This window comes from Rhopilema esculentum, chromosome 8, assembly GCF_057945365.1.
Source record: "Rhopilema esculentum isolate cy_ngs chromosome 8, ASM5794536v1, whole genome shotgun sequence".
Lineage (NCBI taxonomy): Eukaryota > Metazoa > Cnidaria > Scyphozoa > Rhizostomeae > Rhizostomatidae > Rhopilema > Rhopilema esculentum.
In genome coordinates, this window is record NC_142822.1 from 4909695 (window position 1) to 4923857 (window position 14163).

The 14163-nt window shown below is 37.2% G+C and overlaps 2 protein-coding genes across 2 annotated transcripts; both read right to left on the reverse strand.

The window, feature by feature from the left end:
• Window positions 1-1177: 1177 nt before the first annotated feature.
• LOC135694906 (uncharacterized) lies at window positions 1178-11511 on the reverse strand. The gene is made up of 2 exons (XM_065213789.2): window positions 7134-11511; window positions 1178-5025 (listed from the first exon to the last, which is right to left on the reverse strand). Exons 1-2 carry the CDS (start codon window positions 7809-7811, stop codon window positions 2335-2337), a joined length of 3369 nt encoding a protein of 1122 aa, XP_065069861.2. The 5' UTR covers window positions 7812-11511; the 3' UTR covers window positions 1178-2334.
• Window positions 11512-11661: 150 nt separating this feature from the next.
• On the reverse strand, window positions 11662-13590 carry LOC135694915 (ELAV-like protein 1). The gene has a single exon (XM_065213798.2). The coding sequence runs from the start codon at window positions 13549-13551 to the stop codon at window positions 12406-12408; it is 1146 nt and encodes a 381-aa protein (XP_065069870.1). The 5' UTR covers window positions 13552-13590; the 3' UTR covers window positions 11662-12405.
• Window positions 13591-14163: the final 573 nt, after the last annotated feature.

Below are 14163 nucleotides of genomic sequence, written 5' to 3' on the forward strand. Positions count from 1 at the left end.
TACATATTCTAATTTTGAACATACATTTGATAAATAAATAAGAAATGGCACGAAGAGGATATACAGAGAAAAACGTTTCTTAACGGCTTGATGACAAAAATATCCGATTTTCAACGTTAAAAAAGCTGTGAATATCTGCAGAAAATACTGGAGTCAGCAAAATAATTCTAAAATTTTTTTCACACAAATTATGTTCAACTTGTGCAGGGCCCCGCACACCCTCCGCTAAAAAACTGCAAGATCTGCAGCGCTCTAGTGATGAAATCAAAGAAAATTCTGTAACCAATGAGGACTAGGCCATGGGAAAAATTATGGTGAGGTGATCAGCTTAAAGCAGACGATGATGAGTGGAACTACATTTTCTTCTGGAGTTCCAGCAAAGGAGACAGTGATGAAGGACGAATGGATCCATATCATTTTCTATACAACGAAATTTTAATTGTGAATGACTTTTTTAACTAGCTAAAGATTTTTAGACATCCTTTCACGCGTTATTCAATTACCTTTAAAAGGCGATGACGTCATAAAATGATGATGACGTCATGAAAGAACGTTTAAAAGAAAGTATAATAGAAATTCAATACATCTTTTAAAAGCACTGAATGTGTGCAATTCGAATATGAAACATATTTGACAATGATAGTTGCGAGAAAACAATTAAAAAGGTTCAAAGTGAATTTTCTCCAAGTTGATGACGTCATCACAAAATTTGACTTCCGTTCAAGATATTTTTCATTTCATCTCAGATTTGAAATCTGCATAGTTAATTTAGTGCAAAAATGCAAAAAAAGTTGAGTTCGAGTCCTTGGCCGATTTTTAAAGATTTTTTATCATTTTTTTGATGATGTCATCAAAAACAGTAACTTCCGGTGATAATTTATTTTGGCCCATCTTGGATTTGGAATCTCCATGGTCGATTTAGTAAGAATGTGAAATAAAATTTGAGGTTAGGCAGTTTGCTAGTTTTTTCTACAAAATTCCCTGTCTATTACCTAAGGGGCCATCATGCCTCAAGAAAGAAGCAAAGGAAATGAAGAGTTCTCTAAAAACAGCCTTTGATTGACAGCTCGAGTTGGATGAATGACGTCACGGTCAGATTCCTTTCAGGGTTATCCTTGTTCTGTTAACCAAACAGAGTTTGAATCTAATATTTCGATTTCAAAAATAATGGATTGGGTAACAGAGTAGTTTACTTGGCATTTTGAAAGGAGAGAATAAATAAATACGTTCCTCTGTACAGAAATAACAACATTAAAAAAGACAGCAAAAAACTAACCAGCTTATAATAACGTGTAATAATGTTTAACGCAGAGGTGGCGCCAGAAATCTTCCGACAGAGGGATTGGAGCTTTCGACAGGGGGGCTAAATTGACTATAATATGCAGTTTTCGTACGTTTTTTGTCAAATTTGCTCCGACAATAGCCTAAAATTTCCTCCGATGGGGGGGCTAGATGATTCCGACGGAGGGGCTGTAGCCACCTGGCCCTCCCCTGGCGCCACCACTGGTTAACGAGTGTTAAATAAAATTAATTTAAAGACAATAGTTATTGTTGCGGCAGGCTGTGATTCCATGTCTTGACATGCCAAATAGGACGTTCAATCTCAAATTTGATATTTAACAACGGTAGGTGAATTAAATATTCAACAACAGCATAGCATTCGAGTTAAAAGGCTTATTACTGTATCTCATCCTTAATTATACCATAACCGACCAAAGATCGAATAGAAAAAGCTGATAAAATTGCAAACGAGTTATAATAACGATTACGGGTGAAAGCAACAAATATTATTTTCAAATTGAGAGCTAAAAAAGTGAAACAAAACATACCTCAAAGCTGGATAAGAAATTGACTAACTGACCAGTAAGTGGATTTAAAAGCTTAACGGTATTTTCCCGGTGACTTTAAAAGCTCAACGGTGGTAAAAAAGATTATTACTCACGTAGATTTATGCTTTCTCTGAGAAAGGGGTCTATGTTTTGCAAAATCTGGGACATTATTTAAAAGCTGTTCTTTTAGAAAAGGTAACAGAGAGAATAAAACAGAGGGTACTTTTTGCAAATCTGATTAAATTTTGACCTGCATTCCTGGCCAAAACCCGCGAGACCGCTTCCATTTCCTATTCAATATGACCCCTTCCCCCTATATCAGCGAAATATATTTAGAACTATTTTGGATTTGTTATATGCTTGATATGTTATATCAGTTTGTAATCTGGTCGTAGCACTACTAGTTTAAGCTATCTTTATCGAAGATGCAGCACATTCAATTCTGTTTAGGGGCTTTTAGCACAATTATACAACATCCCTGTCATAAATCGCATTAACAGCGTTATTAGTTCTGTTTTCCGGGGTAGCCTGCTTGACCAGCATAGCCTTGCTGTCCGGGGTAGCTTTGCTGTCCTGTGTAGCCTGGCTTTCCAGTGTAGCCTTGCTGAGCATAGCCCTGCTGTCCGTAGCCCTGTTGTGCTGTGTAGCATTGCTGTCCTGCGTTACCCTGTTGTGCTGTGTAGCCTTGTTGCCCTGTGTAGCTCTGCTGTCCAGAATATGAATGCTGAACATTGGATCCTTGCTGCCTGGTAGGTCCTTCTTGCTTTTGATACCCTTGGGGTTCTCTATGCTGCTCACCATAGCCTTGCTGTCCAGTATAGGTTTGCTGTGATGGGTAGCTTCGATTCTCAGTCTGGACAGAGCTCCCGTAACTTTGTTGCCCTGTATAGCTCTGCTGACCACTAGAACCTTTCGTTGATTGTTGGCTTGCAGACTGAGAGTATCCAGCTTGCCATCCCCCTGATGGACGATCATATGAGTCTTTCTGCCCTTGAGTAGACGAATAGGAGCTATTTTGGGGGTTAGAAAAAGCGAGTTGTTGTGTTGCATATTGTGAATTACTTTGCATAGGTGGCTCTTGCTTCTGTGATCCTGACTGATATGAGCTTCCATATGGGACAAAGCGTGAATCCCCTGGTCTTTCAACATGGCTACTGGAGTACCCCCTTCCTTGATACTCCTGATTACGATCTGACTCTGTACTACGAACATTTGATGATTGATTATCAAGGTTCTGATTTGCATAGGAGGTGCTATATGACTGTGAAGATGAGCTTTGGCTGTGAGTATTGTTTCTATTGCCGGCATAGCTACTTTGGGATGCATAGTAATCTTGTGGACCACTGCTATCCATTCCATATCTACCTCCATGTTCAGCTGAGACAGTTTGACTTCTTTCATGACTCTGATATGTATCTGATCTGTATGGCTGATATCGATCACCACGTTCACTCTTTACTGGCTCATTACTCTGGTACCCTCTCCCCTCATTTATAGATGAACCATAACTATCTCTATAGCCCGGCTCTTCCTTAACATCTGCTGAATAGTCATACTGTGATTGCCGATCTCTGTTCCACTCTGTATTATATTTCTGGTCCTTGTTGAGGTACTCAGGTCTAGAGTTTGCAGGAGTATAAGGTGTATACTGTTCGTTTCTGCCTTGAAATTGCGGGGTATCATCAAGTGGCTCTTGCTTTATTTTCCTAAAAGGGGCAGCATCACTTCTGCCTGCACCAGTTGATGACCGTTCATCCCAACCACTGCCAGTTCTGCTAAAATCAGATCTCCTTTCATCAAATCGCTGAGCACCATGCTGTCTTTCATCATACATTCTTTCATCCTTTTGTTGATTCGATCCATCTCTCCTTGTATCTGGTCGATCAAAACGTCTACCTGTCTGCTGATTCCCTTGCCTTTCGTTATTCCAGTGTGACTGATACTGGTTACTATGTTGCTCTCTTCCATCACCTCTCATATCCCCGCCTCTTGTTTCAACTCTTCTCGTTTGATTATGGCCATAAGGTCTCCTTTCATTGAAGTCATTTCTTGGAGCTCTTTCATGATATACGCCATCTGCAGGACGGCCACCATGGAAACTGCTATTATCATTTCGTGAAATCTTTGCCCTGGGTTCTTGGCTGTTGTCAGAAAAACGACTAGAGCCCTTTCTAAATTCATGGCCCTCACTTTTGTACTGCTGCACCAATTCACTAGCTTTCGGGAGCTTTTCCTCCACATACCTAACTTCATCAAATGATTCATCAACTTCCGGGAGACTGAAATTTGCTTTCATCTCCATTATGGCTTCCATAGGGACAATTTTTCCTTCTTCTTTCTGTGTTTTCGCGGTGCGTTCTGCTAGTACATTAGGCTCGTTGACTACAACACATGCAATTCGTTTATATCCACCGAAAGTCTTCATTTTCCTTCTTCGAGCTGTGAAGTAAACATTTGTTTGATCAAGAATGTAATTATGCACACGATTCTCAGCTATCTTGAGCCAGATATTGAGACAGCCTGTTGCATCTTTTATCAAAGCATCCCATCTACCATGATAGTTCCGTTTTCTCGTCAGTCCCATTATTCTCATTTTATCTATGATGCTATTGGTACCAAGCATATAGTATTTTTTGTCTGGATGGTCCTTACAATATTTCTCTGCCCAAAATGTCTTGCCACAAGCTGGTAGTCCTACCATCATAATAACTTCAGCATCCTGTCTGTTCTTAGGCCCTGTAGGTGCTTGCAAAAGCTCTCCCTTTGGCAAATTTTGCAGCATTGAGAAGCCAGGCTTGATTGGGAATTTGGGCCACTGTCCACCAAAATTGATTTGAAATTTAACATTTTTGACGGTGATATGAGGATACAAGGCATTGTTGCCAAGCTCTGGACCAATTTTGAAAGCAACACCCAAGTAATCTCCATTTAGTAGATAGAAAATGACATTAGGTTTGGCATCAAGATCTAAGCAACAAGTAATGATGTCACCAACTGTGAATGGACGACCATAGTCAGAGAACTTACTGTTAACTGAGATTTTACCAGTGCCTCCATAGCCAAATGAAAGACGATCTTCACCAAGCTGAAAATCTGCACCATCAACAGACCATCCAACTCTCAGGACATGAGGTGTTGACTCGGTGGTAGGAACTTCAACAGGTAAATTCTCCAAGACTGTGCACTCAAATGCAACCTTGAAGGGAGATAAAAAAATTAGCAGTAATAAGTGAATTCATTCAATAGCTAGCTATGAAAAAAATGTCAATAAAACAAAAACAGGTATTGAAAAGGAACAGCAGACAAGTATTTAAAAAATGAAGGGAGGATTAACTTATACACCTCACTGAATAGAGGATGCACTTCTCACTAAAACTTCTTGTTCAAACAAATACCACCAAACAAAGAAACAGATAAGGGTTGTTATACTTCCAGGAATCCAATGAAGAAACTCAACTTGAAATAATATCCAACTGGAATTTCAATAATATTACATTTACTCAAGATAAGTTAAATGTCTCTTTTTAAATGTTAAACTTAAGTTAAACAAGATACCGTTATGTTTTTTGCCTCCAACTCAACAATTATTAACTTGAGTTTTGTATTTGTTTTTATTGTGATTAAAAAAATTCATTTACATCGGAGAAGTACTGCACCACCTTTGATTACCTTGGTACTAGTCAATAATGGCTCTTCTAAAGAGTGCATGTTCAAATACTTTCATGAATGCACTTTACCATATACACATGGATCTTAAGAAAAAACCCCAAAGCAGCCACAGAAAAAACAATTTGTCTCTACCAATACCTGAAAAACTTAGGTCAATTGGGGCTAACAGAAAACAAATGAGTTAAGCCTAAGATTAGCAGGTTGACGAATGCAGCATATTAAACTTTAAATTTTGTGAAAGGAAGATGCAATACACTATTGGCAGTCAACTGTAGCTGCTAAGGTTTAATTTACAATCAATCATTCTCTAAACAAATGCTTCAGGGTTACTTTAACAAAAAACAGACAAAAACAAATGAGGAATAAGCACTAGATCAGGTGTAAAATCCTTCCAGGTTCCTTGCAGAACAATTTAGCAAAGCCAATGGCTATCCTTACAAAAAGCCTCAACAGTGCAAGAGAAAGGGCATAAAGAAGAATAAATTTCGAAGACATTTCTCATTTCCGGATGACAATTCCCAGATTACAAACTTAGGATAACAATAAAATGAGAATATGAAAGGTTAGGAAATCATGATCAGCCCTATTTCTAACGAAATTAGAACAACAATCACACTGTAACCTTACCAAAATGGACAATATGCCACCCTAGTAGAAATTAATTCATGAAAGACATGACAACCATTTTATGGCGAAAAATAAGACCCTGTGTTATTTCCATTATAATTGTGAGCACTGCGAGCCATTTTGAAAAGGGGCTGCCTTTGGATCAGTCTTTAGAGCATGGCAGTTGCATGCACAGCCTCAGCTTTAGACTAAATAACAAAATTTGAAATTGCACACTGAATTCACACTTGCTCTTTTGAAGGGTTTGTACAAAATGTAGGATTAAAATTCCCTGACCATTTCCTGACTTTCCTGGCTTAATACATAAATGGCATTTTCTTTCCTGATCAACATGATCTCGAAGAAGTCAACTTAGGGCAAGAAATGCAGTCCACATTCCACATTGGCTCTGTATTTCAACACCATAATATTATTAAAATAAGGTTCAGATATGGAAAATGTGGCTACCAGAAAACAGAAATCAATATGTACATGGAACCCTAAATATATTATAACCAGAGTGGCAGAGCCAGGATAACTGGGACCATTCTCCTCCAATTTCTCTAGAAATGGGAGTTCTCAAAACCAAATTTGATGATAAAGTTGATGATGGGAGAAAACATTTTCTTTAATGGGCACAAGCAGCTTTCTTTATTTTTAACTATTTCAGAATATTTTACAAGGAGTTGATTAGAAAACATGTTTCAATCAACTGATAAATAGAATTTAAAAAGCAATTTCAATGGGGGGTTGCCAAATGCTTTCTGAACATATAGAGGGCGTTGCCACAGAAAATTTCCTAGGACCTTTAGCACCAGACTTTTATGGGTCCTTTCCTCCATTAGACCATGTGTCTCCCACTGGTCCAAGGAAATCCTCCCATTTTTGGGTGGTTGCCCCTGCAGCTGATGGAAGTAGGCTTCCAGAAGAAAAGGAACTTGGATTAATGTAACTAAATACATGAAATAGTTATATATATATATATATATATATATATATATAAGAAATAATATAGTTCTTGAGCTATACCTTGCCAGTCTTGACACCATGAGATCCTCTGCATCCTCCCCACAAATATTCAAAACCTTTATCGTGCAGTGTCCATCCCACCAAACCTGATTCATCAATGTTGAAATGCAAATCACAGTTGTAGCTATCAAGAGTTACTTTGACAGGCTCATCTTCCTTTTTAACCTGTGTTTTAGTTGGCAAAACTGCTTTATCTGAAGGTCCTTTCTCAATATTATCTTTATCCAAAGGCTTTTCAGTTTTCACCTCTGCTAACTGGTCTTTAGAATCCTTCTCTGTTGATGTTTTGCTTGGCTCTTTATTGTCAACTGTTTTAACAGACTCTTTCTTAATCACCTTAGAAGAACTAACTGGAGGCGGTTGCTTTTTAAAAGGAGTTTCTCCTCTGGGGTCTCTTAGCATTGAACCTCTTGGTGTCCAACCTCTTTGTGGTGGTCCCCTAGGAGGCCCTCGTGGTGGTCCCCGCGGTGGGAATGGCCTTGGTGGTCCATGATGAGGACCTGGAAAACCACCGTCTGGGCGAAATCTAGCCATGCCATGTGGCGGGCCTCTGCCATCAAATCGCACAAATGGGGGCATTGGCCTCATGCCTCTTGGTGGTAGCATCCTAGGAGGCATTCTTGGTGGCATGGGTCCTCCCCTGGGAGGCCTGAAGCCTCCACGCGGAGCAAAGGCCATGATCACTACAGCACTGCTTGTTCACAATCACCTTTTGCAGTAGGTTCACAGTCTCTGTATTCAGGAATTGATATATTTTTAAAAACACTTCAACTTTAAGATGATAAAATCTTTCTGTTGAACTCTTCTACGAGTCGCTGTGTTTTCTGTTGAATTCTTCTACGTACGAGGCGCTGCGTATAACAAATCCAAGCGCTTTTCATCGATTACCTTTAGACCAAGATTCTCCCTTGCCTTGGCAGCTTATTGTATCACATAATAAACCACATGAAATCTATTTATTGTGGCATTCTTCTTTAACCAAAATAGAAGCAATCCCAGTGTTTTTCGTGCCGCCAATGCTCAACGCCGAAAATCAGCACCTGAGTGGCGCGTTCTTTTGCTAAGGCCCTGCACATATTGCATGTCACTGAGTAGGAAATTGCCTCGCTCTTACAAAATTTCAACAGAGTCAGCGATTTCTCGGAAAATTTCCCGGCCACTCCACTCGAAATGGAAAAAGTTCTAAATTTCCCATGCCCAATTGTTTTGTATTCACTTATTCATCGGTGTAAGCGGAGTCATTTATGTTTAAGCTATATTTTGACACTCAAACAGTTGAAATTTAAAGACTCATTGCTAACAATGAGCCTTTGCGAGGGTGGCAAATTATCCAGACTAATCCAAACAATTTAGTATATTCATGGAATCCAAACAATGGCAGTAAACTTCTACGGATTAATTATAATTGATTTCAGACTGTCTGAAAATGCATTATGGGATGCTTGCGTAGCGCAATGTTATTGTTAGCAATGAATCTGTAAGTTTCAATAATGTTAAGCTATTGAAATTAATCAGTAGTAAAAAATTTTGCTCGATTTGCCGTTTTAATAAATGTTTTTGCTGTTGTTCAGATCTTAAATTTATTTATTCATATTTGGTACAACTAGCTTTTGTATTGTAGCGGAAATTGAATTATATCAAAATAAAACAATAAAGCAGTCAGATGCTTTGAAAATAATTTATAAATTTGTAGATATCCCTTTGCATATGTTATGTTACTACTAGGGTGACCAATAGTATTTACTACGTCCAATTCAATTTTTTGGACAATGAAGCCCAAACATAAAACACCAGCACTAATGTAAAATGGGAATATTTGAAATGACCAGACCATGGGGTCCCTAAGAGAAAGTTCTGGGCATGGCATACACAAAATCTGTAATGCCTCACCATAACAAAAAATCCATTTCAAGGAAAGGTTTTGAATAATTTCTTATTCTATTGGTTTTAATGATGCTCTCATTATTTTGCCTACTATCTTACCAAAGACTGAGATACCAGCCTTGGCCCCCAAAACACTTGAGTTGCATAAATAAAATACTTTCCTTTTGTAAATATGGCTGTTGTTACAATTATTTATCAGGGCTGGCCCCCCAAACAAAAGTTGTCTTTCTGTCCTTGTATCTCTCGGTCTTTATATCTTACAAAAGATAGATATTGAAAATGCTTTGCGATAGCAGAAATGCAGGGATTTCCGATAAAAACTGTGATAGCTGATTTTCTATCAGGACATATCTGACATATTCAAAAAAGCAGATAAAGAAGCAAAAAGGAGTGTTCTGTGTATTGAAATTTACATCATTAAACAATTTCACTAACCTGACTCTCTCAATAAATATAAAAATTTATCAAATTGATATAAAAGGGTAATTTCCATTGAAGTGTAGCGTCAATGGGCTAACACAGAGAAGTAGGGAAGGCTCAATGAGAATGTACAGTATGTAAACTTTTAAAAAAGCTTAAGACTCTTCTAAAATTATCAACAAGAATAGTCTTTAAAGAGAATGGTGAACCTAGACATCTATTGATAGGCCACGATAGAATAATCACGATAGAATTCCCTTTTGACACCAGACATTCCATACAAATACTGGAAACAGGTCAAAGCCAAAAAACTGAATAGAATTTGAAATAATTTTTAGAACTCTTGGATTTATGTCTGTTGATTCTCTATAACCTCCAGGGAACAGTTTAGGCAGGCATTTTCCATGTCCATAGTTCTGCTCATAGGCAATACACATTATGCTTGTGCAGGGGATAATGCAGAAGGCTATATAGGAGGAGGAGTCAGAAAACCAGGAACATATGTCTATCATTATTGGGTATTTCTATAGGATATATTCATAATAACAAAAGCCAAACCAGCAACTTATAACCAATCAAAACAAACCACTTAACCTATGTTGTCTGTTTTGGAGACCTTTCACACTGAAAACATGATTCAGTGCCGTCAAAGCGAAATTCATATTGGGGGCTGCCAATTGTTTTGCTCCCATTCAGTACACTGTTATAAAGGAAATATAATACAGTATTGAATTGGGGGGGGGGGGGGGCTCCAGCCCCCCTCTTCTGAGGACCCTGTGAAGCAAAATTCATCACATGTTGACAACAATTACATAAAAAAACTGGGAAATTTCCAACCAATGAAATAAAAAATATCTCTTCAGTATTTGAACAGCAAAAAATACAAAATTATCAATGGAAATGCAGTTGAAAAATTCTATTGCAAAAACACTAGTTGACGCCAGGGATGCAAATCCTAAAAGAAGCAAGAATGGACATGTACATCACTCATCTAGGTGCCACTCCCTTGACCACCCAACATATATTTGATTTTTTGACAAAAGACCACTTACATAGTAAAAAACAAAATTCATTCTCAGTCATACACAGACAAACATATAGCCACAACAGAGGGTTAGTTCACATTGAATATGAATTTTCTAAGAAGGGATTTACTGGTATCAAATAGGGCTGCATATCCCACAAAACCACATGACACCTCTGTTTGACAGTGTATAAAAATGTATTTAGGAAAATAATCAAAAATATAAATATATCTTTTACCTTTGACATAAAAATTCATTTTTGGATCTTTATACCATTAACTTCCAAAGAGAAATGTCTCAGGGAGACACACAATCTTTATAACTTAGTAACAATAACATGCTTTCTGTTCCTCTTCCTGTTTTGGGTGTGCGTTTTGAGACTACACAAAATGGTTATTGAAGTTTAGTTTTTAGGATTATTAGTTGAATTGCACATAAATTAACTGATGAATATCTAATATCAGTCTTTACTCTTACTTTATTATTAAATACAGGCCAAAAACAATTAGAAAGGTGGTATAAACTGTCTGCTTCTAACAATTGACTCAAATTTTGTTTACAAATTCTTTATCCTAATGTCATTAGCTTCTGCTAAGATTGCTAATACTAGTTTTAGTTAGCTAATTTTTGACAACAGGTTAAACACAAAAATATATATTTTTAATGTATGATTAATTCTTTCTTAGGTGTATTTAGATTACTGAAGCAATTTAATTGCTAAATATTATAATCTAAATTTGTCATGTAACATTTAGACATGAAGGGGTGGTATAAGTTATATATAATGAAAAATTGTATAAATATATATACAAAGCAAATAAAAATTATGTAACATATTCAAATGTTTACCAAAAGGAATAATATTTGTTTATATGTGCATGAGTGTACACATAATCAAAATCAAAGCGAGGAAGCTTCCAGGATAGTTTTTCCATAATTGAATGGATTTAAAAACACATATATAAATTGATATAAATATATTTTCAGATTTATTTCAATCCAGTTTTCAGATACAGTTGCTTTGCTAGCAATATAAATTGCAACAAGCATACCTTTAAGGCAATCTTAAATAATATATAATGATATTAATTATTCATATAATCATATAAAAGACCAAGAACTATGTCAATCTAACAAATATTGTGATTCAATGTGATACACAATAAAGTAAGAAAAACAAACAGGAAAAAACCAAAATGTAATGAAATCTAAATAAATATTATATAATTTCAATACAACAAAATCAAAAGTCTCTACTTGACAAAAAGATCTGGAGTTCAAATAGATAATATATGATTAGGAACAAACAACCATATATATATATGTATATATAACGTAACAAGAAACATATAAATATAATCCAACTAGAAGTGGCATAATTAAATGTTTACTCCAAGGAATAAAATATTGTGACAAAAATGACTGCTTATAAAGAGTTAAGAAAATTGAGGCAACAATATAATTAACAAAGGAACTCATGAACTAATGAACAAAGGAAATAAAGTTTGAACGTAGCAGAAGAAGAGGGATTTCAAAAGAAAGCCTCTTCATAAGTTTCTAATGCTAGAAAGCACTCTACAGGCTGCATAATTAAAAAAAATGAGTAAAATTTGGTCCTATTGTTTGGAAATCATATTTTCATAAACAAAAAGGCTGGAATGTAAATTTAAACTATTGCTTGGTTGTTAAATAAAATTTCATATTGCCATTGATTGTATTTCAGAATTGCCAGATCAACCTGGATTGATATTAGTCTGTTATCATTGAATTTATTTATTACATATTTTATTAGTTTAGGAGATTTCTCATCAGTTTGTTCACAGGTAAGGGGAAGTGTCTTATTAATTTCTCACAAAGGGAAGGTATGGTTTATCGAAAGAACCATTTAACAAGCCTTGCTGTTAATATAGACTAGCTAGATTAAGAAGAGAGTAAATCTATTTTCATTTCTGGCCCTTAGAACTCTTAAAGGAAACCTGTAGATACTTTTCCTCAAAGAGAAAGTTGTTCATCTGCATAACTGCCCGGTGTGCATCTGTACTGGTTAGGAAATTTACAAAGCCATAGCCTTTACAAGGCTGCTCAGATTTTGTTAAATCTCGCATTAGCCTGACGCTGAGTATTGCACCAAATGGTGCAAAAAGTTGGTACAAGGTGGCTTCAGATGCGGTTGGCTGAAGCCCATAAACATAGACACACCATGGACCCATTGACCTCCCTGTCTGATCTAATGGACCTGCAAGGGCATTCTGAACTGGATTTTGAAGTGATTGCTGAGCAGCAGCAGCTGCCGCCATTATACCTACAACACCCTGTGAGCTGTTTGATGCCATAGGACTGAAACGTACATTTTGATTCCGCCCTGTAGATGCGGCCACTGCACTTGCTAATGCCGTGCTATTCTGACCAAGATTTGCAGCAACCAGTGTCTGATTCAAATTCTTTACTGCAGGTGGAATGGCAAATTTGACAGTTAAGGGCACAGATCCTCCATCCAATGATTTGCCATTCATCGCATCAATGGCCGCTTGTGCTTCGCATCTTTTGTCAAAACGAACAAACCCTATTCCCCTGCTAGATCCATCCGAGTTATAGAGAACTTTATGTGTTATTATTTGTCCGAACTGATTGAAAAGTATGCTCAACTTATCCTCGTCAACAGTTGGCGGCAAACCTGCTACGTACAAATTCGCATTTTTGATATCGGAAGAAGATGGTCTTGAATAACTCACACGAAGGGTCTTGTTCTGAATTCGACACTTGTCAAGTTTTAATATGGCTCTTTGTGCGTCTTCAGGATTGTAATATTCTAAGAATGCGTAACCAAGACTGATCCCTGTACCGTGGTCTCTAACCAGTTTGCAATTTTTCACTGGGCCTATCGCACTGAACATGTTGCGAATTTCATCTTGACTCAAACTTTGTGGAATGTAGTTGACGATCAGGTTAGCTTTATTGAGGACTCCTGAACTATTCAAGTTTTCTCCAGATTTTCCATTCTCGTTATTAGAATCGAATGATTCGAAGGCTGAATCAAACAGTTGGTTTTCCATTTTCATAAACTTTTGATTGTCCTGCCTGCTAGACATCTCATGAGGCGAGAATGCTTTTATTCCGACAAACTACCCATAGTTCATTGCAAGCAGACGGTTTTTGCCTTGCCATGGTTTCGGGGAATTTGTGTATTCAGGGCCGAGACAATCAAGGGGAAGCTGAGTAATAGGACCGGGACACAGGACTATAGGGGTGGTGCGATTGCTGAAAAATTGAGGCTATGTGCTCAGGAACAGTTCCTTTATTATTTATCAGTCAACGCTTTCCTCCTGGTGATTCTTCAAAGCTTGGAAAACTTTCCTTCGTTCGGGAGACGAGGCTTTTTTTCTTTCGCTGGCTTTCCTCGTGGTCTTCAACCATATAACCGTCATGTTTTCCAAGTAGGGGTTGTTTTATTGACTTCTCCTTTTTTTGTCATCCAAAATGTATCACCACATTAATGACCTTCTGCAAACGAGTAATCACTAATGGCGAAACGTTTTCCAAAATTAGATTTTAGATACTCGGAGAGGAAGAAAGAGAAAACTGATCGTGAACATAAGAATCGTTCCTCTCTCATAACAGCTAATGAGTTAGCAAGGATTGTAGTTATACCGCACAATTTCATAGAATTCACATGCTCAATTTTCAGATAACACACCAGAGGG

Coding starts and splice junctions, on each gene's coding strand:
- LOC135694906 (XM_065213789.2), bottom strand. CDS start 7,811: ATGGCCTTTGCTCCGCGTGGAGGCTTCAGGCCTCCCAGGGGAGGACCC. Junction 5,026..7,133: donor ATGGTGTCAAGACTGGCAAG/GTATAGCTCAAG, acceptor TCTCCCTTCAAG/GTTGCATTTGAGTGCACAGT.
- LOC135694915 (XM_065213798.2), bottom strand. CDS start 13,551: ATGTCTAGCAGGCAGGACAATCAAAAGTTTATGAAAATGGAAAACCAA.